The sequence below is a fragment of the Hyaena hyaena genome, unplaced genomic scaffold (genome assembly GCF_003009895.1).
Source record: "Hyaena hyaena isolate Hyena2069 unplaced genomic scaffold, ASM300989v1 scaffold_2, whole genome shotgun sequence".
Lineage (NCBI taxonomy): Eukaryota > Metazoa > Chordata > Mammalia > Carnivora > Hyaenidae > Hyaena > Hyaena hyaena.
The window spans coordinates 6,348,366-6,375,360 of NW_024080634.1; the positions used below are offsets into that span (position 1 = coordinate 6,348,366).

General features: G+C 38.9%; 1 protein-coding gene and 1 long non-coding RNA gene across 2 annotated transcripts in view; one reads left to right on the forward strand and one right to left on the reverse strand.

The window, feature by feature from the left end:
* TTC3 (tetratricopeptide repeat domain 3) overlaps positions 1-26,995 on the forward strand; it is a 118,726-nt gene that overhangs the window by 58,862 nt on the left and 32,869 nt on the right. Inside the window, exons 27-35 of the mRNA XM_039227958.1 lie at positions 1,869-2,195; positions 4,510-4,761; positions 5,706-5,752; positions 6,931-6,987; positions 7,526-7,599; positions 8,858-9,022; positions 13,767-14,832; positions 15,752-15,817; positions 19,305-19,454. Coding sequence (XP_039083889.1) covers positions 1,869-2,195; positions 4,510-4,761; positions 5,706-5,752; positions 6,931-6,987; positions 7,526-7,599; positions 8,858-9,022; positions 13,767-14,832; positions 15,752-15,817; positions 19,305-19,454 — 2,204 coding nt within the window. The remainder of the gene's footprint in view (positions 1-1,868; positions 2,196-4,509; positions 4,762-5,705; positions 5,753-6,930; positions 6,988-7,525; positions 7,600-8,857; positions 9,023-13,766; positions 14,833-15,751; positions 15,818-19,304; positions 19,455-26,995) is intronic.
* Positions 954-10,149, reverse strand: LOC120229202. The gene is made up of 3 exons (XR_005527692.1): positions 10,091-10,149; positions 2,843-2,973; positions 954-1,407 (listed from the first exon to the last, which is right to left on the reverse strand). It is a non-coding gene; the product is annotated as an uncharacterized LOC120229202 (long non-coding RNA).

Sequence of the window (26,995 nt, forward strand, 5' to 3'; positions counted from 1 at the left end):
AGAGTACAGTTAATACGTTAATACCCTCACTCTCTTTTGTTGCTCTGAGACGGGGAGAGGTTGGTGTAAAGAGCACTGAATTTGGAAGCAGTACACAGGGGTAGCAGTATACTAACATGGGGTAAAATCTGTGTCCGTGTCATCTCCGAAGTGACGGTGGACATAATAGTTGACATGCATATTGTATGTTTGGCAGTGCTCTGAACTCCACCGAGCAGACTTAGGTTCCAAAACGTTGAATGAATTAGCTACTATTATCTGAAATAATGTTGAGTTCAAATAAACCGTTCATAAAAGATGCGGTAGAGATTACCTAACCCAGTCTTCTGTTTTACGTTCATTTTGTCATTATTCCCTGATTTACTTGGGAATGTCTCAGTTATGATACTGTTGCTGTGAGCATATTTATTTTCAGATTTTTTCTTTTTTTTTTTTTTTTTAATATTTGTATTTATTTCTAGGAGAGAGAGAAAGAGAGAGACAGCATGAGCAGGGGAGGGTCAGAGAGAGGGAGATACAGACTCTGAAACAGGCTCCAGGCTCGGAGCTGGCAGTCAGCACAGAGCCCGACGCGGGGCTCGAACCCACGAACCGCGAGATCATGACCTAAGCGAAAGTCGGACGCTTAACCGACTAAGCCACCCAGGCATCCCTCTTTTTAAACAGATGTTTTTAAGTTGATTTATTTACTTTGAGAGAGACAGAGACAGCGCGAGTAGGGGAGGGACAGAAAGAGAATTCCAAGCAGGCTCTGTGCTGTAATGTAAAACCCGATGTGAGGCTCAAACTCACAAAACTGTGATATTATGACCTGAGCCAAAACCAAGCATCAGAAGCTTAACCAACTGAGCCACCCAGGCGCGCCCCCCTCCCCAGATTTTTTCTTATTTTTTTTTTAATTGAGGAATAAATGACATAACATTATACTAGTTTTAGGTGTACAATATGATGTATATGTTGCATATTTGTATATATTGCAGAATGATCACCACAGACCAGTTAACTTCCATCGCCATACATAGTTACAGAAATTTTTTTCTCATGACCAGAACTTTCAAGATCCACTCTTCTGGTAACTACTTTCAAATGTTAGTACAGTCGTAACGACTGTAGTCACTGTGCTGTACATTACACCCCCAGGACGGCATCCAGTTTTCAGCTGGAGGAAGTGATTCTTTCTCGTTTTCTCCTGTGCTGGCTGTTCCCAAAATGAAATATTTCCTCTTGTTGTTTAATGTTTCACCAGTCATCAAAATTATCTTTCTTGCTGTAAAAGTCTTTGGTGAATGTTTGTGTTTTAACTTTGCGTGCTTCAAGAGGCTAAATGGCCATCTGTAAGGGAGATACCTGGGTCGGGAAGATGAGCTTCTGAGTAATTTTCCAGCCTGGAATCACCTCCATGGGATCCTGTGGTTTGGGATCCAGTAATAAGATGAAAAACATAACAATAACTACCAAATATTAATTGAATTCATGAATAAATGATCCCTTCAACTCCAGAAAAAACTCTTTGCATTCTTAGTGATTAAGCATAGTTATTAGAGATAAATGTTGATGAGGCTAGGTTAGAACTGTTGAGGAAAGTAACCCTATTTTGGAGGAACTGAGTTACAAGAGTGGTACAGAGTGAAAGAGAGAAGATACTTCACTTTTGATATGGTTGGTTTAATGTGAGCTTTGTTTTCAAACATATTGTTAGGTAATTATTTTCCAAATTTAAAATATGCTGAGTTTATTTAAAACATGAAGAATCCCTCTGAACTGTACTCTGTGTTCTTATGTAATGTTATATTATTTCTTTCTCAGTTTCTGTCTTTGCAAATTGGCCCAGTAGCTCACTTTAACTGACCGCTTTGCTTTATCCTTAGACACTATAGACAAAGTTCAGAGTTGCCAGTTCCTTGATGACAGAATTCTGCAGTGCATAAAGCAGTATGCTGACAAGATCAAATCTGGTATTCTGAACACTTCCAAGCTTCTCAAAGAATTGCTTTCTTGGAAGGTTTTAAGCACAGAAGACTACACAACCTGTTTTTCTAGCAGAAATTTTCTAAATGAAGCAGTGGACTATGTCATTCATCACTTGATTCAAGAGAAGAATAGAGTAAAGACCAGGATATTTCTGCATGTTTTGAGCGAGCTTAAAGAAGTGGAGCCAAAATTAGCTGCCTGGATCCAGAAACTGAACAGCTTCGGTATGGCACTGAACTCCAGAGCTGCCGCTTACTAGCAGGATCGCGGCCTCTGAACCCTCTTGTTTCCCTATCTTGTATCAGTTTTTAAAATGTAGGACCACAGACTGGTATGGCTAAAAGTACTGTTTCCTTCCAACTCACAATTTAGGTTATTTTATGGATAGGTTACAGTTATAGATAAGTTGCTTTTTCAGAAGGTATAAACAAGAACGTTCAGTCAGTTAGAAAATCCAGTCCTGTGTTTTGCTAAACTACCTGTAAATGTGTAAACTAAGTGAATACCAGGCACACACATGGGTAAATAGCAACTCTCTCCCCTGCCCCAGGCAGCTGTCCCAGTGCCCTCTGGGATTGTGCAGTTGTGTAGACAGATTCTTTAGAAAACTTAGAAGATGGATGCAACTAATTGCTTAGGGTCACTGAAGGCAAATCCATATCTAAAGATTATGAGAAAACTTTTCTGAGGTTGGATCAGGATTATAAAACTCTGGTATTGTTCCTGATTTTCCTAACTTGGTCAAGGAAGACCCTCTCCTGCCCCCTGAACAACTCCAGACCATGAGGGGACCACAGAAAGCAACTGCAGATAGAGTTGTGCCTAACACTGGATTGAGATTTCTCTGGGTCCCTACCAGGGCGCTGTTTACCTTGGTGACCGTGATGGCAGCTGGCCTCCAACGGTGGATGATTCAGTTGGCAGTGGGATAGGCCAGCAGGAGCCACAGTGGAGCAGTCCAAAGAGTGAGCCTGCCAGGCCTTTGCAAGTCACCCCGACCTGCTGGAGTTGTTAGGGACATGGAGCTGTTAGAATGCTAGAGTCAGAGAGTATATTGATAAATTTCTGTCAGTGGGAACAAAGTAAGATGGAAGCAAGCTCGACATTATTGATAGCTAAGTGTTGCTGTCTTGAGCATAGGTCTGAATGGCTTTCTGGTCCCAGAAAATTACAATTAAGTGATCAGGTTGTCATTAGCATCTGTTAATAATATATTATAATGTTATTCTCACTCTAATCTGCTTTGGAAGATAGACTCAGGAGAAATAGGCTTTCTGGTTATGCCCACCTGGGCAAGAGTACCTGCTGCTATTCTTTTAGGTAAACTATAGCATTTGAGCCTTAGGGCTCACTGATGGAAATGTTAATGTGGCCTTTTGATATAATTCACATTTATTCTGAAGATTAAAGTATCATTTTGATAAGTATGCATGCATGTTATTTAAAGTTGCAGTTTTCTATTTAAATGACTTCAAGCATGTTAATTAAAGTAAGGCTGTGTCCTATAGCCCTAATGTAAAGCTCATATTTATTTAAGGCAAGTAATTTCCAATTCCTGGAATTTTACTTCCTTCTCAATAAAAGTCTATACCGTGGAGTCACATCATGTCCATATTTAGCATGAGAGGTCAGGTGATGATATGAAATATGGGAAGAGATTAACATTTTAATACTAGAAGAGATCTCTTGCCTTCTGTTCAATGAGCATGTTTTTCATGCATCATGATCTCTGCAAGGTAACTGTTTACATCTGGAAGAAACAGCCATCCAAGGTAATTTTGACCCAGCAGTCTGCTTCATTTGCCAACTGATAAACCCTGGCCAACACAAGAGGTGACCGTGCTGTATTAGAGGCATGTGGGAAGACAGAACAGCACCAGCCTTTGTCTTTTGGTGGCTATTAGTAAGGTTAGGGCTCACCATCCCTTCAGTACCAGTATGAGTTTACAGCCACCTCTTTCTCTAATCAGTTAGAAAGTAGAATAACAGTGAGAATAGTGACCATCCTCATTTTGGAGGAGGATAGGGAGAGCCATTAATGGAGGTGTTGGGGGGCGGGGTTTACCCATTTTCTGTTTTAAAGGCATTTGGGAAGCTTTTGCATATTATTGGTGTTTTATTACTATGGAAGATATATAGAAAAGCACTAAAATCTTGCTAGCTTGTACTAATTAGAATGAATATCATTTTGAATTAGTGAAAAGTTGTTATATTTTTAAAGGAATTTAATGCCTTGCTTTTATTGCCTAAGTCTAATAAAAATAACCTTATAAGCTTAAAATATATCAGCTATTATGTAAGAAGCCTTTGGCCCACCTTATTCAACTAATAGGTAAGAATGATTGTCATTAGTTTATCAGTGTTAAGTGGTCTTCCTAAAATGCAAAATAGCTTGAACAAGTTTATGTTCAAATATGTGTTTTTCACTGAAAATATAAGCAAACTCTAATTGAACTGCTTTCAGAGATGTAAGACTGGATGTGATTTTACTGTAAATGAGTTTCCCCTTTTCTGATTTAGATTTTGTTTTTATTACAGGTTTAGATGCCACAGGACCTTTTTTTTCTCGTTATGGAGCATCTCTTAAGGAGCTTGATTTTAGCATCATGACTTTTCTCTGGAATGAGAAATATGGTCATAAACTAGCCTCTATAGAAGGAAAGCAACTTGATTATTTCTATGAGCCAACGTCGTTGAAGGAAGCACGATGTTTAATATGGCTGCTGGAGGAGCACAGAGACAAGTTCCCAGTGCTGCATAATGCTTTAGATGAGTTCTTTGATATAATGGGTATGTGCACTGAGTTTCCGTTTATATTATATCTGATCTCAGGGAGGAAAATATCTGTGAAGGACCCAGCTTATTTAATACTTAAAAAAATAGTGGGAATCTTGGTACAGCCAGCTTATGTGGGCCAGTTAGTGATTAAGAATAGTGATTTTTTTTTTTTTTTTTTAATGTCATAGAATCTTTTTACTCTGTTGAACCAAGTGTTGTAGAGATACTTAAATGGGTATGTTACCCTGACTGCATACCATACTGTTCTCATCTTAGGTACTTTAACAGTTTCATGGCAAAGGTTGCGTATTAAGTGGGCAGAATTTATTAGTAAAGGGTTTAATGTGTAACATTTAAGAAAACATTGCCCTGCAGAGGAGGCGATGTCTGCATCGTACTTTCCTGCCTCATGTCTTTGCTCCTGCATTGCCTCCAGCCACATCCTAGCCCTTTGCTTATTTATATCAAGTCTCAGTTTTATATTACATCTCCCTCTGAGTCCTCCCTGGCCTATCATCGGGACTTTGTCCTTGAAAACTGTATTATTCCATCAGCTTTGTTTCCATTGTTATTTATTGAGGCACTTGACACACTGGGTTACATGTATTTGCCTGTTCGGGTATTTTGCAGAACATAAGCTATAGAATACAAGCTTATCTTTGACAGGGATTATCCTCTGCATCTTTGTATTTGCAGCACCTAGCACAGATTTTGACATCTAGAAAGCACTCAAATTTTGCTGAACTGGATTCACTGACATTTTGTGGTTCTTTGTAGTTGGTTACCATTTAATGGGCCATTTGCCCTTGGTTTCTAAACTAAACTGATGTCAAAGCCAAATAAGGAGCAGAACGTCGCTGATGATAGTAGTATCTCGGGTGATTTTCTTTAAGGCTTTAGTGTGTTGTCAGTGTAAAATTTTCATTTTCTCACAAATTATCGGTATTTTCCTACAGACAGCCGCTGTACTGTGTTAAGGAAACAAGACAGCGGTGATGTGCCGGTAAGTTATCTGATTGCTTTAAATGTCATGTGTCAATTTGGATTAGCCCAAGGAAGAGAGGAGTCCCCAGGCCAGTGTTTATTTACATCACAGATGGCATTGTAGAACCAAATATGGAGGATTTCTGGCTAACGTATACTCATTTATAGAATGTTAAGGTCAGTCTTCCTCTTGGAATTAGAGTGACAGTCAGCAATCAGCAATGTCTAGAAGCTTAAATTAGACACTGTCCATAAAGTTTTGCAACTAATAATTGTTAATCTCAGAAATAGGGAAGGAGTTGAGTCAACTCCTAGCACAAAAATGAAAAGCCATCTGTAATGATTAAAATTCCAGTGTTTTGCTCTGTAAGGAAAACAAAGAGACTTTGTTTTGAATGGCTCCAAACTGAGTTTAAATTAAAATAATTCCAGAGTTGCTTTTCTTAGTAGGTTGTAGCAGTTTTCAAAGAGAAAGATGCTTGTTTCCTGATATTTAGGATCAGGTCATCTGTCCTTGAAACTTTTTCTTAATCTGCTTGTGAAGTTCTGCCCAGCTAAGTGTGGAAACACAGCTAACACACCCAGTGGGAAGTTAAATGTCTTTGAAGTCCACTGTGCCCTAGAGTTGGCCAGGGGTAGTGTCTAATTTACCTTAAGAAAAGGACTGTCATTGAAATGGCAGTAGCATATAATTGAAATTACTCTAAAAGACTGATTAATTACTTGAAATAACATAAATCTTACTATAAATGAGTTTAAAATGTTGGAGCAAGGGGTGGTTCAGTCAGTTAAGCATCCGATTCTTGATTTCAGCTCAGGTTATGATCTCATGGTTCATGAGATCAAGCCCTACATAGGGTTCTGGGCTGACAGTACAGAGCCTGCTTGGGATTCTGTGTCTTTTCCTTTCTCTGCCCCTCCTTTGCATATGCACACACACACTTTCTCCCCTTCTCTCTCAGAAATAAAACATTAAACATTTTTTGAAGCACTTTTCATTATAACATCAGTCATCATTAGGCTTTCTCTTATTTTGTATTATAAATCATAACACTAGGGCTAACATATGAAGTGTTATTTTTGTTCAGCACTTTGTGTATATTCAACTTGTGGCTAAAACCAGTATGATTATCTTTATACGGAGCTTCATCACACTATTATTTGAGTGTTCATTGTTTTTTTCCCCCATTTTTCCAGTTTAATTCTGCCAAGATGAAAAATAAAGGCAAGAAAAAGAAGCCAAAAGATTCAAAGGTATGGAGTACATTTTGTATTAATTTTTGTCTAAAATAATTGAATGTATAAATTAAAATTAGCCAGTTCTTGGGGATATTTTGAAGTACTTTGTATCAAAAGACTTTTCTTAGGACTTAATGTAAAGATTTGCTTCATGCGCATGAGATAAATAGGGTGTTATTTATCTTCTGGTGGGTTCTTCATGGCTGTCATATACGTGTGTGCTCAGGAAGGAGGGCAGCCGTTGAGACAGTGAACGGATACTAGGGAGGATGAGAGCAGCTGTTTGTAAGTTCTGCTAAAACTTGGCTTTTTATCTTTGACATTTGAGGTTTTTTGGAGCATTGGAAGCCACCTGAATGTTAATTTGGGCCTATTTGTGGCTGTTGAAACTTTCATTACTTTTGTGTTCCTGTTCACAAGAAAATTTAGATAAGTCTTATATATCGCCAGTTTGCATGCATATTTATATAAGCATTCATCTGTTTTAATGCTAATATTTTTCATGGAATTTTAAGGTAGAAAATCATTTTCATTTTTGTGTCTTTTAAACTAGCCTATGTTAGTGGGGTCCGGAACAGCTTCAGTAACACCAAATAATGAGACTGTCACTTCAGTTGAAGACCACAGGTAAGTACAATTAAAAATGTGTGCTTCAGATTTTAATTCAATTGTATTAACTTACCAAGTGGTATTAATTTAACATAATTTAAACTTGTTTTATTTCCCTAACTTCACTGTCTAAATCTGTGCATCTGTTATGACAGCCTAGTGTAATCCCCCTTGGTTGGTTTTATAATACGGCTTGTCAGCGCTAAGAATGCCCGCAGACTACATTAAAATCATTGGGCTAATGACATTCGTTAGAATGTAAGTTTGGGAACTTACTATGTGCAAGATACTATGGGAAAGTCCTAGGAAATCATCTTTAAAATGTTCAGTGAAGAGGATGTCCTATTAATAATTTCTGGCATACTTGCTATAATTGAGAGGAAGATGTTTTGGAAGCCATATGTGATGTTGTGGTGTAACCTTAGATGTGAGTGATTTTCGGTGGCATCTAGTTGTTGAAACAGAGTTTTCAGGAAACAGACTTAAGAAATAAAAGTAGTGAGTAGTAAAGGCCTTTTTGTCATATTCCTTTATGAACCAGAAACCCATAATTTTTTTTTCACGTTCCTTAAAGGAGTTGTCCTAAGAGCTGCTTTTGCACATTTTCATGGATTCTTTAAATGGAGGAATTATTTTAAGTTAAAATAGTAATAGCCCATACTTAGATAGCACTTACGTACCAGGTACTATTCTGTGGGCTTTAACATGTACAAACTCATTGAAACTATTCTTCACCCTGGGAGGTAAGTACTGTTAGCATGTGCATTTTACAGATAGGGTGACTCATGCACAGTGTAGTTGAGTGATGTGCCCAAGAACCGGAAGCTTGTGCATATCTGAGCCAGGAATTAAACCTGGTCGTCTTGTTTTCGAACTCACAAACTGCTACATCTTTTTAGAATGCTAGAATCTTATACTTTAGAAAAAGAATCTTTTTGTTAAGTGTCTTACTGGTTCCAATCTCACTTTAACTTAAATTAATAACAGTTATAATAGAATCTTTAACAAGTTAAAATTAATGTAACATTGATACTTTTAAAACCACAAGTTTCAAAAAATTTCTTTGGAAGCAAGAATAAGTAGTTAATTAAAAGTGCTTACTTGGAGGCTACAGATTTATAATTGTGGGAGGGTAACTTTTCTGCATTTAATTTTCTGGTAGTGTTTTTTTGCATTGTAAAGCTGAGTCATATGTTACTATTTTTGTTTTAATTTAAATATTCTGGGTCACCTCAAAGTTTAGGATTCACAAAATTGTTTTTTTTTCTTTTATCAGCAAACGCAATCCAAATTCTGCAGGTCCATTTGTGGTACCTGACCACCTTCGGCAAGATGTAGAAGAATTTGAAGCTATGTATGAACAGCACAGTAGTGAATATGTTGTCCGTAATAAGAAACTGTGGGATATTAACCCAAAACAAAAATGTTCAACTCTGTATGAGTAAGTAGTTACACATTTATACAAATATTATTTCATACTGAAGCTTCCAGTTAAGATTGCACATTGTTTAATTTGTGTCCCATGTGCTTATTGTTTTTATAGTTAAAAAAAATTTTTTTTAATGTTTGTTTATTTTCGAGAGACCGACAGAGTGCTAGCGGGGGAGGGGCAGAGAGAAAGGGATACACAGAATCCGAAGGAGGCTCCAGGCTCTGAGCTGTCAGCATGGAGGCTGATGCAGGGCTCAAACCCACAAACTGAGAGATCATGAACTGAGCCGAAGTTGGATGTTCAACCGACTGAGCCACCCAGGCACCCCCCTTGTGCTTATTAAAGGAGTCATTTATTGGCTCACAGAGTAGGGAAGATAAGTATTTTTTACAGCTTTTGTCGTGTAGTACACAAAGTTAACTGAGTGTTTTTAGTTTTAAATTTAGAATCTTGGAGCTCCTGGGTGGCTCTGTCGGTTGAGCATCCAACTCTTGGTTTCAGCTCAGATCATGATCTCACGATTCTTGAGATGGTGGGGGCCCTACATCGGGCTCTACACTGAGTGCAGAGCCTGTCTAGGATTCTCTCTCTGCCCCTCCCCTGTGCACCCCATCTCATTCTCTCTCTCTCTCTCTCTTCCCCTCTCCTTCTCCTTCTCCCTCTCTCTCTCTCCCCCTCCCTCCCTCTCTCGTTCCCTCTCAAAATAAATAAATAAACATTTAAAAAACAAAAAGACCACAGTGGTCTGGCCAGATTCTGGTTCTTGAGGGCAGCCAGGACCTTTGATTGATAGATAGATAGATAGATAGATAGATAGATAGATAGATAGATAGATTTATAAATAAATAAATACATAGATAAGTTAAATAAAGTAAATAAAATAAATAAATTCAGAATACTAATGATTATTGGTTTTGGCAGTTTGAGCTGCTAATATAGATACTTTGTCTCTAAGCCTGACCCTGGTATGTGCTGATAGAACTGGAAAAGTTTCCAGCCATAAGCGTTTATCACGGATTCCAGGGTATACAGTACTCCTCCCTTGTCCTTGGCTTTGCTTTCTGAGGTTTCACTTACCTGCGGTCAGCCACAGTCTGGAAGCAGATGGTCCTCCTGACATGTTGTCAGAAGGCCAGTAGTGGCCTAATGTTACGTCACGGTGCCTGCATCACTCACCTCACTTCATCTCATCTCAGAGGCATTTTGTCATCCCCCGTCCTCACAAGAAGGCTGAGGACAGTGCACTAAGATTTAGAGAGAGAGAGAGAGAGACCACATTCACGTAACTTTTATTACAGTTTATTATCGTAACTGTTCTATTTTTAGTTATTGCTGTTGATTTCTTATTGCACCTAATTTATAACTTAAAACTTTATCATAGGTGTATATGTGTAGGAGAGAACAGTACACATAGGGCTCAGTCCTGTCCGTGGTTTCAGGCATCCCCAGGGGTCATAGAAATCTCTCTTGTGGATAAGGGGGGAGTTCTACATTTGACAAGGAGTCGTTTGATCATTTGATCTCATTGTTCTTTTGTTGACCGATGCGGTTGTTTAGCATCTCATAAGTCCAGTGACCAGCAATGTAGTTTGTTGAAGTATTTTCCTTTTATTGGGTCATAAGGATACCAGGATCCCATCATTACTCCTGCTGGAATGATAGTGAAGATAATGGGACCATGTATCTCTGTATTGTATTGGAGACTTGACTTCTTGACATTGACGTAATAAAAGAGAAACAGACTTTTCTTTTTAAGTAACTTTGGCTGTTAACTTTGGAATTGAAAATGTGGATATGAGGGGCACCTGGGTGGCTCAGTTGGTTAAGGTCCGACTTTGGCTCAGGTCATGATCTCATGGTTCATGGGTTCGAGCCCAGCGACAGGCTCTGTGCTGAAGGCTAGCTCAGAGCCTGGAGCCTTTTTCAGATTCTGTCTGTCTGTCTGTCTCTCTCTCTCTCTCTCTCTCTCAGAAATAAATAAAACATTAAAAAATTTTTTAAAAAAAGAATGTGAATATGAAATCAAGTCTGAGTAGGGTAGATAAAATAATGGAGTGAAGTGTTCAGGAAAATCTAGGAAACAGTTACCATTTTGTGTTTGGTATTATTAAGTAGTACATGCTACATTCCTTAAGAGAAACTGAGGGCTAAGATCTGCAGTAGGAAATTAGCTTAAGACCTAGTTATTCTTACAGAAAACTGTTAGTCATCCATAATTTAGTCCTTGCTTCTGCTTTCCTCAGTTGCTTCTTTCCTCTTCAGTCTGGTTATGCTCCTGGGTCCCTCTTCATGGTTTTTCTTTAGAGTTGAAATGCTGAGCAAATCATATTTCCAGAGAACTCCTGGCTGACCCCATGGAAGCAGCTATAAAACAACACTGGTATTTCTTAAAATATGGCAGACTTTGCTTCAAGCATCCAGAACTGAAGCTAAACTGTGTCATTGTCAGGACCTTGCTTCTTAAAGAATTTATTACTGTTATAAGTGGGAGGAAATTAAATAACTTTATGAGGAAGAAAATAGGCTGATGTATTTTGAGATAAAACTTTAAAGTCAAAAACTTACAGGAAGTTACACCTCAAAACATTTCTTTCTCTGAATTTTCAAAGTAGACATATGATGATGAGCCTAAGAACGGTTTCTTTTAGGGGCACCTGGCTGGTTCAGTCGGAGGAGTGTGCAGCTCTTGATCTCAGGGTTGTGAGTTCAAGCCTCATGTTGGGTGTAGAGATTACTTAAATGAATAAATGAATAAAAACTTTAAAAGAAAGAATGATTTCTTTTAGTGGCCAGTGGGTAAAAGAAAGAAAAATAAAACTAAAATTTTGTATATGACAAGAGTGTAGAGTAGAAAAAAATGTTAGACAGGGAATCCAGAATATTGGGATAACTGCTTTTAACTTTATCCTGACTCAGGTATTCCACTGTGAAGGTGGGGATTAGACTGATTGGTATGTAATTGACTTGACCCCCTTCCAGTTCTAACATTTTATGATTTTAGAGAGTTGAAGGGAATTGTATTTCAGTGGGTAACATTCTGCATTAACTCTTCCTACCACCTCTTTCATGATATTAATTATTCCACCATGACTTATTAACCATTTAGGGTAAAGCACTGTGGAAGATTGCAGACAGAGTAGAATACACAGTCCTTTTGTGCAGCTTACAAGTAGCAGGAGAGCTGCGTCATTGGTCTGATCACTGTGTATTGTAGACAATGACTTTGTGAAGTAAGAATCATGAGCTTGTATAAAACAGTGATTTGTCAAAGGACCGCCGCCAGCCTGCTAGGGTGGGCATGCTTTCCGAAATGTTTTCTTCATCCTGTCCCTTGCTTCTGTGCTGGCAGTGACATGTAAAGGCACTATGGAAGGCCAGCCATGACCATTTCAGACACTGATGGTCATCATCCAAGTGTGAAAATATGTACACAAATAAACACGTGCTTGCCTGTGTAACATAACAACACAAGAACTATTCATCTCTCTTGTATAATTAGCCTTTTTTTTCTTTTTTAAACTGATGTCTCATGTGTCCCGTTTTTGCCTCAGGTTCTGAATTGCAGGAACACTGTTCCTTTTAGAGTCTGAGACTTTGAACAGGAGCGATGATGAGAGAGATGCATCTTGTTTAACTTGGCAGAAGTGGAGTCAGCCTTCTCATTTCAGTTGTCTCTAGCGTCTTGCATTCGAGCTTTGGCCTCTTTCATGTCTGCTAAGCAGGCATACCAGTGCCGCTGCTCTGTGCATTGATGGACAGATGCTAATCCCTGTAAAACACTGGTTATGAAGATACCATATTTATGCTACTTTGGACCCAGTGTATACCTTACAGAGATGATTTTTCAAGGCTAGAAAGAAGAATAGAGTTAAAGTTCATTTTTGTGTTGCATTTCAAATAATAGTAACTATAAAAATTTTATTCACACTATGGTTTTAGCACTCTTTCCCTTTGGGTTTGGGGCCCTTGTTAAATTTTATTCTGCCTCAGTGTTTGAAAAATTCATTGCTACTTAGGCAGTGGAAAAAATGTGGATGCTCTATTTCTTTGAAGTTGCATGGTATGTGTCTGCTGCTAGGTGTGCCATTGTTATAGACAGAATCCCAAATTCTAATGGAAGAGGAAGGCTCTTTGAGCCTGACACAAGAATGGGAAAAGAAAATAACCCCTTAACTGGAGTGCACCCCAGTCTAGGACTGGAGGTAGATTACTGTGTGTCTGATCCTGTACTCTATTGGTTTTATTTTTTGTTTTGTTTCGTTTATGTTGGTTTATTGATCAGATGTGATTAGTTCCAGTACCTCTGAATCATTGCATATTCCTAAACAGAAAAATGTTAAGAGACTTACTGTATGTAAATTCCAATAGGATTTTAATAAAATTTGATTTCTCATTTGACATTCTTGTTATTTTTCTTCAATACATTTTCTTTCATTACTTTTAAAATAGATTGTATAATTATGTAATTGAAATCTGTGAAATAACTTCTTAATCCCTTTTTGTTTCTTCCCCCCAATCTTTTAAGGATTATTCTCTGAGGGATAAACAAAATTTTGTTTCTAGACTATCACTGATTGTATTTAGCTTTTGTCAGATTTAATATGAGTATAATATGTTTGTTGGAGAGGTATTGAGATCAGTTGGAACTGAAATAGTGTTTTTCTTTGGGAGAATTTTGGGGGAAATCTTTTTTTCAAATGAAAATGTATAAATACTTCCTTGTAATAACATGTAAACATAAATTTTTTCCAAGTTATTTCTCTCAGTTGTTGGAGGAGCATGGTCCCTTGGACATGAGTAATAAAATGTTCTCTGAAGAATATGAATTCTTCCCAGAAGAAACTCGACAGATACTAGAAAAAGCCGGAGGTTTGAAATCTTTTCTCCTGGGATGCCCCCGTTTTGTTGTGATTGACAACTGTATTGCGTTGAAGAAAGTTGCATTACGGCTCAAGAAAAAGAGAAAGAAGAAAAACATTAAGACAAAAGTGGAAGAAATTTCAAAACCAGGGGAGTATTTACGAGTTAAACTACCACTGAATCCAACTGCTAGGGAATTTAAACCAGATGTAAAGTCCAAACCAGTATCTGAGTTATCTTCAGCACCAACTTCTGAGGACATGAATCCCAAACCTGTATCTGTTAATTCTCCACAACCAACCTGTGAAGCTGTGAAGCCGGAACCAGTGGCTGATAATTCTAGATCAGTTTCAGAGGATGAGAAGCCCGAGAAGGTCTCTTCTGATTCCCCCACATCAGTGTCTGAGGATGCCGGTCCCAAGCAAGTATCCTGTAATTCTCCCAAACCAGCTTCTGAGGATGTGAAACCAACCTACTGGACTCAACCCCATTTGGTCACAGGATACTGTACATACCTTCCCTTTCGGGGATTTGACATTACCCAGACACCACCAACATATATAAACGTGTTACCCAGTTTACCCCAGTACACTAACATTTATACACCTCTAGCCAGCGTCCCTTCTGAATATCAGCTGCAAAGATCAATACCAGTGGTGCCATCGTTTGTAGCCAGTGACAGACCAGATGAAAGTGCTGCTGTGTATTTTGAGGGTCATCAATTGAAGGCTGAGAATGCGCCTCCTGGTAACCAGATTGCCCCTAAAACACAGATCCTTCAGGACCCTTTGGAAGCGTCAGTAAAGACACAGTGCAGCGTGAACGGTGCCGACACAGCCCTCAGTGGGTCTACCAGACATGAAGGTCCCTGGGGAAATTCTGCCAACAAGTGGGAAGTAAATCCAGAAAGTACTGATGAAGTAACAAATATTCCACATACACAAATGGCTGCTGTACAGGTAAGACTTAAATAGAAAAAAGTCATCTTAGTACTGAAGTTAAATTTTCCTTTTCATCTTTCATTGTCCTTTACTAAAATTCTTTTAAATCATTGACTTTATAATGGTTATGAAATCTTTTGCCTGGAAATGTTTTAAAAATGTGAACCCTTTTGTAGGGCATGATAGGGAATTCAGAAAGAATTTTTGGGTCTAGTAAATAATACCCTTCTTCCCTAACCAAGTTTTGTACCGATTGAGAAGTGAGATAGAGGAATCAGTAGATGGAGCCAAAACGTCACCTTAATAATGGCGCCCCCTCCCCCCCAAGAGGATGTAGTTTATTTCTATAGTAACATTGAAGCCATGACACAGCAGCTTACCCACCCAGTATTCCTAGACCAGGAAGCCTCCCAACTTGGGGTTCCTGCTGTGAGGAGACTTGCTGTAGGAAGAATGAAAGGAAATACACTTTTTGCACAGGTGGCCCCAAAAAGCAGAGTCTGGGCTACATGTGACCAGTTTCTCTTAAAAGACAACCAGGTGGAGAGAAACCAAAGGGATGTGAATAAAAGTTACTAACAAGCATGAGAATAAGTTTATGTTCTTCTGTAGTTCACTTTATCAGGCATGAATTCATTAGGCCCTTGTTGGATTATCCCCCTCCTCATGACATTTTCTGTTCTCTAGAAAGCTTAGAAAGAACACGCTAAGAGCAGTGAACCAAAATCATTTTTGTTTTTACTACTTCTACATGATAGCTCTTTCCTAATATAAGAATTTGTAGAAAGGGAACGTTATTGAAATTGTAAAATAAATAAATAAATAAAATGCACCTCGAAAAAATTGTAAGCATGTCTTAAAATGTCATTATGTAATGGATTTATTTTACCACAGCAGTTGAGATTAATTGAATTTAAGTGTTTGTTTTGCCCCAAAGGTGTCTTGGAATATAACACATCAAGAAGTCAATACTGAGCCATACGATCCTTTTGAGGCACAACAGGTGAGTCCAGAATTAATTAGACTGAAGGCTTTTTAGTTTTCATTATAACTAGATGAACTAGAACTATTTTGAAGTCTGCTAATTCCGTATGAAATGTTACCATGGAATAAGCTTTAGAACATAACAAAAAAATTGCTTTTATTGAATTTAGGAAAGAGAGGTAGAAAAAAAGGTGGTTTTTTCCTAGCTTATTTATTTCAAAATATAATGTCTTTATTAATTTAACTAGTATAATGAGCCTGTATTAATTTATAAGTAAGAGCTTATTCATGTGAATGATTCAGAAAGTATTATAATAAAAATTTTCACCATTGTAAGAATGACTCAGTTAGAAAATCTATTAATATACTGTGTTAATGTATCTTAAGAGAAGTTATTTGGCTAATGCCATAGTTTCTGAAAGGTGTCAGATAAAATTCAATTCACCTTCTTGACTAAAACTCATAATAATATGGGAAAAGACGAATACTTCTCCACAAACTGATATCTTTTTCTCAAGCCAAAGCCTTCATCTCACTTACAGGTGAAACATCACTGTTAGTATTTTATTATCCTGAAGATAACAACTGACAAAATTAAATAAGAGAAAGAAATAAGATTGCAAAAGAGGAAGTGTAAGTATTATTTCTTATGGAGGCTAACATTGTGTATCTGGAAGATTAAAAACAGTCAACTGAAAATACAATACCAAAAACTGTTAAGAGAATTCAGAAGGGTGACTAGATATAATACTTTTCCATTTATAAGCAACAGTCTGTTGCAAAATACACTAGAAGAGGAAGTTCCATTTTTAATAGCAACAAAAAGATAAAATACTTAAGTCTATGAAAAAACTTCAGAATGCTGCTGAGAAACACACAAAAGACTTACATAAATGAAAACTATTGAATAAGATGATCAATTATTGTGAAGAGACTGGTTCTCCCTAAAGCTTTTAATGTAGTTCCAGTATGGTCATGAACAAAGTGTATTAGTTACCCATTGCTGCCTAACAAATTACCTTAAAACCTTGTGCCTTAAGACAACAAAAACCATTTATTATCTCACAGCATCTGAGTCAGCAGTTGAGCAGTTCAGCTGCTGTTTCTGGCTGTTGCTGAGGACTCGCAGCCACGATACAGACCAGGGCTCGTCTGGTCGTCTGCAAAGGGTAGCTGGGGTTGGAGGCTCTGTTTCCAAGATGACTCACTCCCACAGCTAACAAGTTGCTGCTGACTTTTGGTGGGGGCTTCAGTTCCTTGCCTGTGGACCTCTATACAGGACCACTTGAGTGTCCTCATGGGGCCTGGCTTTCCCCAGAGTGGTTGGTCCAAGGCAGAAGTAGTAGTAGCGTTCATGACCTACTTTAGGAAGTCACTCTCTGTCACTTCTTATGTATTCTCTTAGTCACACAGACCAACCCAGCAACCTTGATACATCGTAGGAGAGGACTGTGCAAGGGTATAAATATCAAAGAGGTGAGGACCTTGAGGGCCACCTTGGTGACTGGCTCCTGCACAGGGTTTATCTGAAACTGGACAGATTGAATCTAAACTTCACATAGAAGAATAAACATCAGGAATGCCCATGGAGAAAAAAAATCACAAGAAAGGGAGTTGTACATCTAGATAGCAAAGTGTAATATGAATCTATTTTAGCACATAAGTAGGCCATTAGAATAAGAGACCATAGAACCAAAGAATATAGAAATTTAAGGCATAATAAATAAAAATGGTATTAGTGAGCAGAAAGTAGTTTATTAAATATGTGGTATTAGGAGAAATGGGTTGCCTGTCTAGAAAAAATTAATTTGGCTCCCCACCTCATTTCCATATACCAAAGTAAATTTCCAGACAGATCAAAGATTTAAATATTAAAAAGCAGACCCACAATTTACCTAGAAGAAAGGGGGATTTTTTTCCGTGAGATTAATAAACAGTATGACAGAAAGTATGTGTTCGTATATACACATCTATAACCTGTGTGTACATATGCATGGCATGTGTTTGTATATGGACAAATACTCACATGATGTTAAAACACAAATGAGAAACTAGGAAAATTATTTGCAGCATAGGACAGATAGAGAACTAATTGCCTTGTCTGACATACAAAATTTCTGTAAATTAATTGGAAAAGATTAATAACCTAACACATACTGGCCACGGCGCATAGTTCTCTAACTGATAATTCACTGAATTTCAAAACCTTGATTCTCTGCCTTTTTAAATTTGGAAGATGCTGAAGTGCAGGAGGTGGGGAAAGATGAACCTAGATATGCCCTAGGATAGATTTACAGGTGTGGCTGCTAAGGCGCTGGCAGCTGGGGACAGCTGTCAGTCAGCTGCTTGGCGGAGTTGCCAGCTCGCCAAGATGCCTTTCACACACAGGTGTGATTGCCGACTATCTTAGCAGAATAAAAGGTTTTTATTTTATTTTTTTTTTTTTAAGATTTTTATTTATTTCTAGGAGAGAGAAAGATAGCATGAGCAGGGGAGGGTCAGAGAGAGAGGGAGTCACAGACTGAAACAGGCTCCAGGCTCTGAGCTGGCAGTCAGCACAGAGCCAGAAGCGGGGCTAGAACCCACGAACCGCGAGATCATGACCTAAGCGAAAGTCGGACGCTTAACCGACTAAGCCACCCAGGCGCCCCAGAATAAAAGGTTTTTAAAAAAATGTTTAGATGCTTATTTATTTTGGGGGGAGAGAGAGAGACAGAGCACAACTGGGGGCGGGACAGAGAGAGAAAGGGGGACAGAATAGAAGCAGGCTCTAGGTTCTGAGACACAGAGCCTGGCTCAGAGCTCAAACTCATGGACCACGGGATCATGACCTGAGCCGAAGCCCAATGTTTAACTGACTGAGCCGTCCCAGTACCCCTCAGAATGAAAGGTTTTTATTTTTATTTACTTACTTACTTTCAGAATGAATGGTTTTTAAAAAACACATAAATGACATTTGTTGTTGGACAATATTTCACGTTGCAACATGGCTTCTGTTTTTGTTTTTGCTTTTTAAGCTGGTCCAAGGGATAGTTACATAACTGCAAATCATTGATAATTTTAACTTGTCATTTTTACAACTGTCCATTTGAAATACTTAAAAGTAGGGTCAAAGTATGTTTTGTTTGTATCTAAAATGCATATGTACATACGGCTTTTTAAGCCTAATAAATAGTTCTTGATGTTAATCATGGAGAATGATAGTCACATCATACTCTTGATTTAATACCGAGCCCTTTTAAAACAAATATTTGGAACTAATTATAGTACAGATTGAAATGTTTCATTATGAATTACAGTAATATGAATAATTGTACTTTAAAAAGAGCTGGCTTTGCTGAACAGTGTTTAAGAGTTTTTAATTCTTGCATTATCATGACATTTCCCGTGTAAATTTTCATCTGCCTCTTTTTCTCTTGTGTTTATTTTAAGAGAATGTTTGGAACAAGGTGAGAAATAGGTATTTTAAACTATTTTTCATAGATAATTTTGTAATTTATTTTTAGGGAGATCTTTCACAGATCGAGAAGGAGAGCCAGGTTTTACAAGAGCAGCTTAAGGAAGCGTGTGAAAATTATGAGCAGATTAAACTCAAGGTCTCGGAAGAGACCAAGGACCTGGAAGAAAAGTTGAGAAGGAACTCAGAAGAAAACAAGGTGATTCTGTCTGAAACTTCTGCTTAGTAGCGTGTGGCATGATCAGGAGGTCTGTACTTCAGTGGCCTCAGTTAGCTGGGTCACAGCATTGCTGGCTGAACAGAGGAGTTTTTCTTAATAATGCCTTTTTAAATTTCTCTGTGACATATTGATGTGGCAGTGTTTTTGCAGTGTTTTAGAACCTCTGCATGTTGCCATATAAGAAAGGGGCTGTGAATCTGGGTTTTCATTTATTTATACTCAGTTTGCTTCATTTACTAAACCTGTTTTCTGGTGACTGAGTTCTAAGTTAATCGTTGTTTATATGAGAGGCAGTGTAGCATTCGTGATTTGTAGCGTGAACCTTGGGGTCAGACCCACGGGGTTCACATTCAGGCTTGAGTCCATACTAGTTCTCATCTTGGGCAAGTTACTTAACTTTTTTGTGCTTTAGTTTCGTACCTGGAAAATTTAGGTGACAGTAGCTCCCATTTCTTGGGGCTAGGTTAATACTTGCAAAGGACTTAAAACTGCCTAGTGTGTAGCAAGGGCTCTATAAGTATTGCCTGCCACTATTATTTCTACTACTGCTATTATCATCGTCTTACTCTGGAGGAAACGTAGGAATAATACGTGGAACTTAGGCATATTAGATCTGTAAAATCACCTAGACCATCTTGAATTGATCTTGAATTCCATCAGCTGAGATGGAATACAGTCATAAGTAACTGGCTCTTGGAACAATATGAATTAGTGGCAAGGCTAAACTGAATTGGTGGGGAAATGAAGTATAGATGTAAAGGTTTCCTAGTGTGTTTCTTTTTAAAAACTGAGGTCTTCTGTACAGACATAACAAGCGGATATTAGTTAATTTAAGAAAGGAAGGATTTACACTTATTGTGGTAAGCATTGCCTAATGTATAGAATTGCCAATTCACTGTCTTATACACCTGAAACAAATTCAACATTGTATGTCAACTACACTTCAGTTAAACACAAAAAGGTAAGAATTTGTTCCAGAAGTCTGGACCAGCTTAGTGGGACCTTAATCAGGAAATTACTGGTATTTAAGTACACCCAGAAGAAAAGGGTCAGTTTGTAAAGGTAACTGTTATAATAGCAAAAACATACCTGTTATAACTTGTTTTCACTTGGGATGGGACAGGGGAGATTTGAAGGGTGCGAAGAATTGAAGAAACCAGACTTTCTGGTCAGTTGCCTGGTCGAATGAGATCTTTCTGATTGGGACAGGAGAAAAGGAGCAAAAATAAATCGCTGCGCAGTAGTTGCTCATAGAACACTAATCTGAATAAGCTGTCTGGAAGCTTCACAGCATAAAATATTTTTATAAACTTTCTATTGCCTCAGTAAAATTCAGTTTTACTAAATCCAGGTAAGAATGCTTACAGCCCCTCAACTGATGAGAGCAGATTTTCAGACTCTGCTGCCTTAGGTGGGCATCTGGTGAGCCAGCTTTCCTTCTCTGTGGCAGAGGCCTGTCCAGCTTTATAAACTGCTGGTCTGACTGGGTCCTGTATTTATGCAGTTTCTCAAGGCATCTTTCTTTGTACACTTGACCAAGAACTTCACAGTAAATCAGGTGCCTCCAGTGGAGGGCTGCTAGGAAGCAGCAGCTCTGACTGGGCTTTTATGTGCTTTTTTTAACTTCACCGAGGTTCTAGGTCTGTGTTCAGGTTGTGGGTCCTAAGAGTGTAGCCGGTCTGTTTTTTAAAAGAGCCATTATTTAGTTCCCAGATTTTAGGCCTGTTAGGTTGTTTGAGTTCCCATATAAAATGTAGGCCTGTTTCCTGTCAGGATAAGTTGCTCATCTGTGTTTTTAGGTTATTGTCTACACAGGAGCAGATGGGATGTAGATGTGGCCATTTCTTTATTAATCATGATTTTGTTCATAATTAGCTTATTGGAGAAATCTTCTATAGACATAAAAGGAAATTTGTGGCTTTTATCGATCTTTCCCATGACCTTTGACTCTAGATCACTGAGGTTATCAGCTAATACTTTTGCTTGAAAGTTGCTTGATACCACATAATGGCTCTGTTAGACACAACCACCCTTTGCTCTATAGGGAAGAGATAGACCAGCAATAGCAAATGTTTCCGAGCTCAGGCTTCAGTCAGGCTGCCTAGGTTGAACTCCAGCACTACCATCTGATAACCTTTGTGACCTTAGTTTACTTAACCTCTTTGACCCTCAGCTTCCTCGTTAGTAATACAATCCGTACTTCATAGGTTTTTGAGGACTCACAGGTATGGCTGGACAAGGGTAGGACTGTCTAGAGATGCTAAGTATAGTTGAAGGAGGAATCATCCCACCCAAAATTCCACCTATGCCCCTACTCAGAACATTGTTTACAAAGCAGTTAAAGAGTGCTTGACACATAAAAAACATCGATAAAAATCTGAGCTAGCTATTGTATATAGTGGATGGGGTTTTATTATGAACTGGGAATGGCCTTAATAGGCCAGTTATCTGTTATGTCAGAGGAAAATACCTCTTCTAAAGTCAGAATCTCCTGTTGTTTTTAATGTACCTCTAACTTGCAGTTGGCAGATTATAACCGATTGTAGTATTGCTCAAGGGTTTATATGTTCTTTCTAATTTATTAAGATAAAATTCACCAGGGGCACCTGGGTGGCTTAGTCGGTTAAGCGTCCGACTTTCACTTAGTTCATGATCTCGCGGTTTGTGGGTTCTAGCCCCGCGTCGGGCTCTGTGCTGACTGCCAGCTCAGAGCCTGGAGCCTGTTTCAGTCTGTGACTCCCTCTCTCTCTGACCTTCCCCTGATCACGCTCTCTCTCTCTCTCTCTCTCTCCTAGAAATAAATAAAAAACATTAAAAAAAAAAGATAAAATTCACCATTTTAATCATTATAAAGTATGTAATTCAGTGGCTTTCAGTATACTCACGATGTAATATGACCATTACCACTATCTAATTCCAGAACCATTGTCATAATGCCAAAGAGAAACCCTGTTGTACCCATTAAGCAATCACTGCTCATTGTCCCTAGGACATATGTTCTTAAGGCACTTTAATGAGATTTTCATATAGCTAAGATGGGTATTTAAGTTGACTTTGGGTCTTGAAACATAATCAAAATGATTTTGGCCTAGAATAAGTTATGGAGGAGAATCTTGAAACTTTGTCCTATCTTTACATCAAAACAGAATCTTGGGCCCTGCCTGCTAAAAAGTCCTCAGCCCACATCTGTGTAGAGGTGGGTTCTCCTGTTCAGTCATTGTCTTTGCCAAGTTCAGCCTTTTTTTTTTTTTTTTAAGTTTATTTACTTATTTTGAGAGAGAGCGAGTGAGCGAGCACACAAACAGGGGAGGAGCAGAGAGTGAGAGAGAATCCCAAGCAGGCTCCTTACTGTCAGCATGCTGCCTGAACAAGGCTCGATCCCACAAACTGTGGAATCAAGACCTCACCTGAAATCAACGGTCGGACACACTTAACCGACTGAGCCACCCAGGTGCTCCTCAGACCTTTTTTTTTTTTTTTTTAAGGTTATCTATTTATTGTGGGAGGAGATGAGTGGGGGACGAGCAGAGAGGGAATGAATCCCAAGCAGGCTCTCCACTGTCAGCACCAAGCCTGATGAGGGGATTGATCCCATGAATCATGAGATCATGACCTGAGCTGAGATCAAGAGTCAGACACTTAACTAAGTTCACACAGGCTCCCTGAGTTCATCGTTTTTAATCTAACATTTATGGAGCACATTATGTGCCATACTCAATTGTAAAGCTTTTTACATGGATTATTTAATTTGGTCTCAAATAATCATAGTATGCTAATGTTATAGTCACTAGTTTCGTCTCCATTTTACTGTTCAGGATATGGAGGCAGGAGCAGCAGATGCAACTTGCTGGAAATGATACCAGTACTAAGTGGCAGAACACTTAGTGAGTGTCAAGCTCTAGATCCCTTGCTTTTGTCCTTCCCTAAAAGAATGTCAGTTCCAAAACTAGTTGAAAAACATTTCTCAGTACTTAACAAGCAGTATAGGTGTATCAATTAATTGCCATCATAATGCTAAGTAGCACCCACCCACAAAACCTTAGGGACCTGCAACAGCACACATTAAGTGTGTGAGTCTGTGGGTTGGTTTATCCCAGTTGGGCTGGGCTGGGGTACACCGCTAAAGCTCTGTTGTTCTTGGCTTACTTGCTCATATATGTGGGGTCACCTGGCTATGAAATGATCTAGAATGGCCTCAGCTGGGATGATTGGAGCAACCAGCTCTGCTCTGTGTGTCTTTCTTCTTCTAGTAAGTGCAAGGGCAAGCAAGGACGGTCACACAAGCACTTCTCAGGCCTCTGCTGACATCAGGTCTGCTAATACCCATTAGATAAAGCAAGTCACATAGCCAGCCCAGATTCACAGGGTAGTGAAGAGAGACTGCTCTTTATGGAAGGGACCTGGATGGTCCTGTGACAAAGGCTATAGATAAGGATGGGGCTGTGAATGCTGTCCCTCTGCTACAGTAGGTCAGCACCAAAATTCACTAACATTCAGTAGTTAAGAGCTTAAAAACCCTTCTGGATTGGTACCTACTTCCATCTTCCACCTTCTCCTGTACTAGTTCTCTGCATTATCCTCTATACTTAATGGATAGCTTTTGTCCTGTGATTTTCTCACTTCTGGCTCTTTTCCTTGCACTGTCCCTTCTGCCTCAAGTGGCCTTTCTCTCCAAGCCTGGCTCACTTCTTCTCATCCTTTGGGCCTGCCTAGCTCATGCCCCATCACTTTCTTAAGGCAGCTGATGTTGCTGATGGCAACCTCAGTCAGCCTTGGTTCAAGATCTTTGTTAATAAATGCCTCACTATATTATATGGTAATTATTTTTGTTAACATTTTTGTTGAGATATAATTCATTTACATAAAATTCACCCATTTAAGTATACTGTTCTATGTTTGTGGTATACTCACACAGTTGCACAGCCATCACCACAGTCTAAATTCAGAACATTTTCATCACCTCCAGAAGAAATCTCATACCCACTACCAGTCACTCTCCATTCTCCTCCCTCCCCCTGCCCTAGGCAACCACTCGTATACTCTGTGGATCTGCCTATCCTGGGCATTTTATATAAATGGAGTCGTACTCCGTGTGGTTTTTTATAACTGCCTGCTTTCACTTAGCATAAAGTTTTCAGGGTTCATCCATGTACATCCATCCATGCGACACATGTCAGTACTTCATTCCATTTTACTGCCGAGTAATATTGTATTGTATGGCAGTATCACATTTTATTTATCCACTCATCAGTTGATGGACTTTTTTTTCCTACTTTTTGATTATATGAATAATGCTGCGATGAATCTCTGCCATGAATACCTGTGGATATATGTTTTCATTTCTTTTTTTTTTAATAGTTTATTGTCAAGTTGGTTTCCATATAACACCCCATGCTAATCCCCACAAGTGCCCTCCTCCATGACCATCATCCCCTTCCCCACCCCCCAAACCCCATCAGCCCTCAGTTTGTTCTCGGCATCCAAGAGTTTCTAATGGCTTTCCTCCCTCCCTCTCCTCAATTATTTTTCCCCTTCTTCTCCCCCACGGTCCTCCGTTAAGTTCCTCCTAAACCTCCTATACGTGCAAACATATGGTATTTGTCCTTCCCTGCCTGACTTATTTCACTCAGCATAACACCATCAAGTTCCATCCATGTTGCTACACATGGCCAGATTTCATTCTTTTCTCATTGCCATGTAGTATTCCATTGTATAGATAAACCACATCTTCTTGATCCATTCATCAGTTGATGGACACTTAGGCTCTTTCCATGTTTTGGCTATTGTTGAGAGTGCTGCTGTGAACATTGGGGCCCATGTGCCCCTATGCATCAGCACTACTGTGTCCCTTGGGTAAATTCCTAGCAGTGCTATTGCTGGGTCATAGGGGAGTTCTAGTGTTAATTTCCCAAGGAACCTGCACACTGTTTTCCAGAGGGGCTGCACCATTTTACATTCCCACCAACAGTGTAGGAGGGTGCCCATTTCTCCACATCCTCGCCAGCATCGAGTCCTCTGATTTGCTCATTTTAGCCACTCTGACTGGCGTGAGGTGGTATCTCAGTGTGGTTTTGATTTGTATTTCCCTGATGAGGAGGGATGCTGAGCATCGTTTCATGTGTCTGTTGGCCATCTGGATGTCCTCTTTGGAGAAGTGTGTTCATATCTTCTGTCCGTTTCTTCACTGGGTTGTTTGTTTTTCAGGTGTGGAGTTTGGTGAGTTCCTTATAGATTTTGGATACTAGCCCTTTATCTGATATGTCATTTGCAACTATCTTTTCCCATTCTGTCAGTTGCTGATTAGTTTTATGGATTGTTTCCTTTGCTGTGCAGAAGCTTTTAATCTTGATGAGGTCCCAATAGTTCATTTTTGCTCTTGATTCCCTTGCTTTTGAGGATGTGTCAAGTAAGAAATTGCTGCGGTTGAGGTCAAGGAGGTTGTTTCCTGCTTTCTCCTCTAGGGTTTTGGTGGTTTCCTGTCTCACATTCAGGTCCTTTATCCATTGTGAGTTTATTTTTGTGTATGGTGTGAAAAAATGATCTAGTTTCATTCCTCTGCATGTTGCTATCCAGTTCTCCCAGCACCATCTATTGAAGAGGCTATCTTTTTTCCATTTGATGGATACTCTCTCCTGCTTTATCAAAGATTAGTTGGCTGTACATTTTTGGGTCCAATTCTGAGTTCTCTATTATATTCCATTGGTCTATGTGTCTGTTTTTGTGCCAATACCATACTGTCTTGATGATTGCAGCTTTGTAGTAGAGGCTAAAGTCTGGGGTGGTGATGCCTCCCGTTTTGGTTTCTTCTTCAAGATTACTTTGTCTATTCAGGGTCTTTTGTGGTTCCATACAAATTTGAGGATAGTTTGTTCTAGTTTTGAGAAGAATGCTGGTGCAATTTTGATTGGGATTGCGTTGAATGTGTAGATTGCTTTGGGTAGTAATGACATTTTAACAATATTTATTCTTCCGACCAATGAGTATGGAATGTTTTTCCATTTCTTTGTGTCTTCTCCAATTTCCTTTATAAGTTTTCTATAGTTTTCATCATACAGATCTCTTATATCTTTGGTTAGGTTTATTCCTAGGTATTTTATGGTTTGTGTGTGTGTGTGCAGTTGTGAATGGGATCAGTTTCTTGATTTCTCTTTCTGTTGCTTCATTGTTGGTGTATAAAAATGCAACTGATTTCTGTATGTTGATTTTGTATTCTGCAACTTTGCTGAATTCACGGATCAGTTCTACTAGGCTTCTGGTGAAGTCTGTCAAGTTTTCTATGTAGAGTATCATGTTGTCTGCTAAAAGTGAAAGTTTGACTTCTTCTTTGCCAATTCTGATGCCTTTGATTTCCTTTTGTTGTCTGATGGCTGATGCCAGGACTTCCAGCACTATGTTAAACAACAGTGGTGAGAGTGGACATCCCTGTCGTGTTCCTGATCTCAGGGGGAAAGCTCTCAGGTTTTCCCCGTTGAGGATGAAGTTAGCTGAAGGCTTCTCATAGATGGCTTTTATGATGTTTA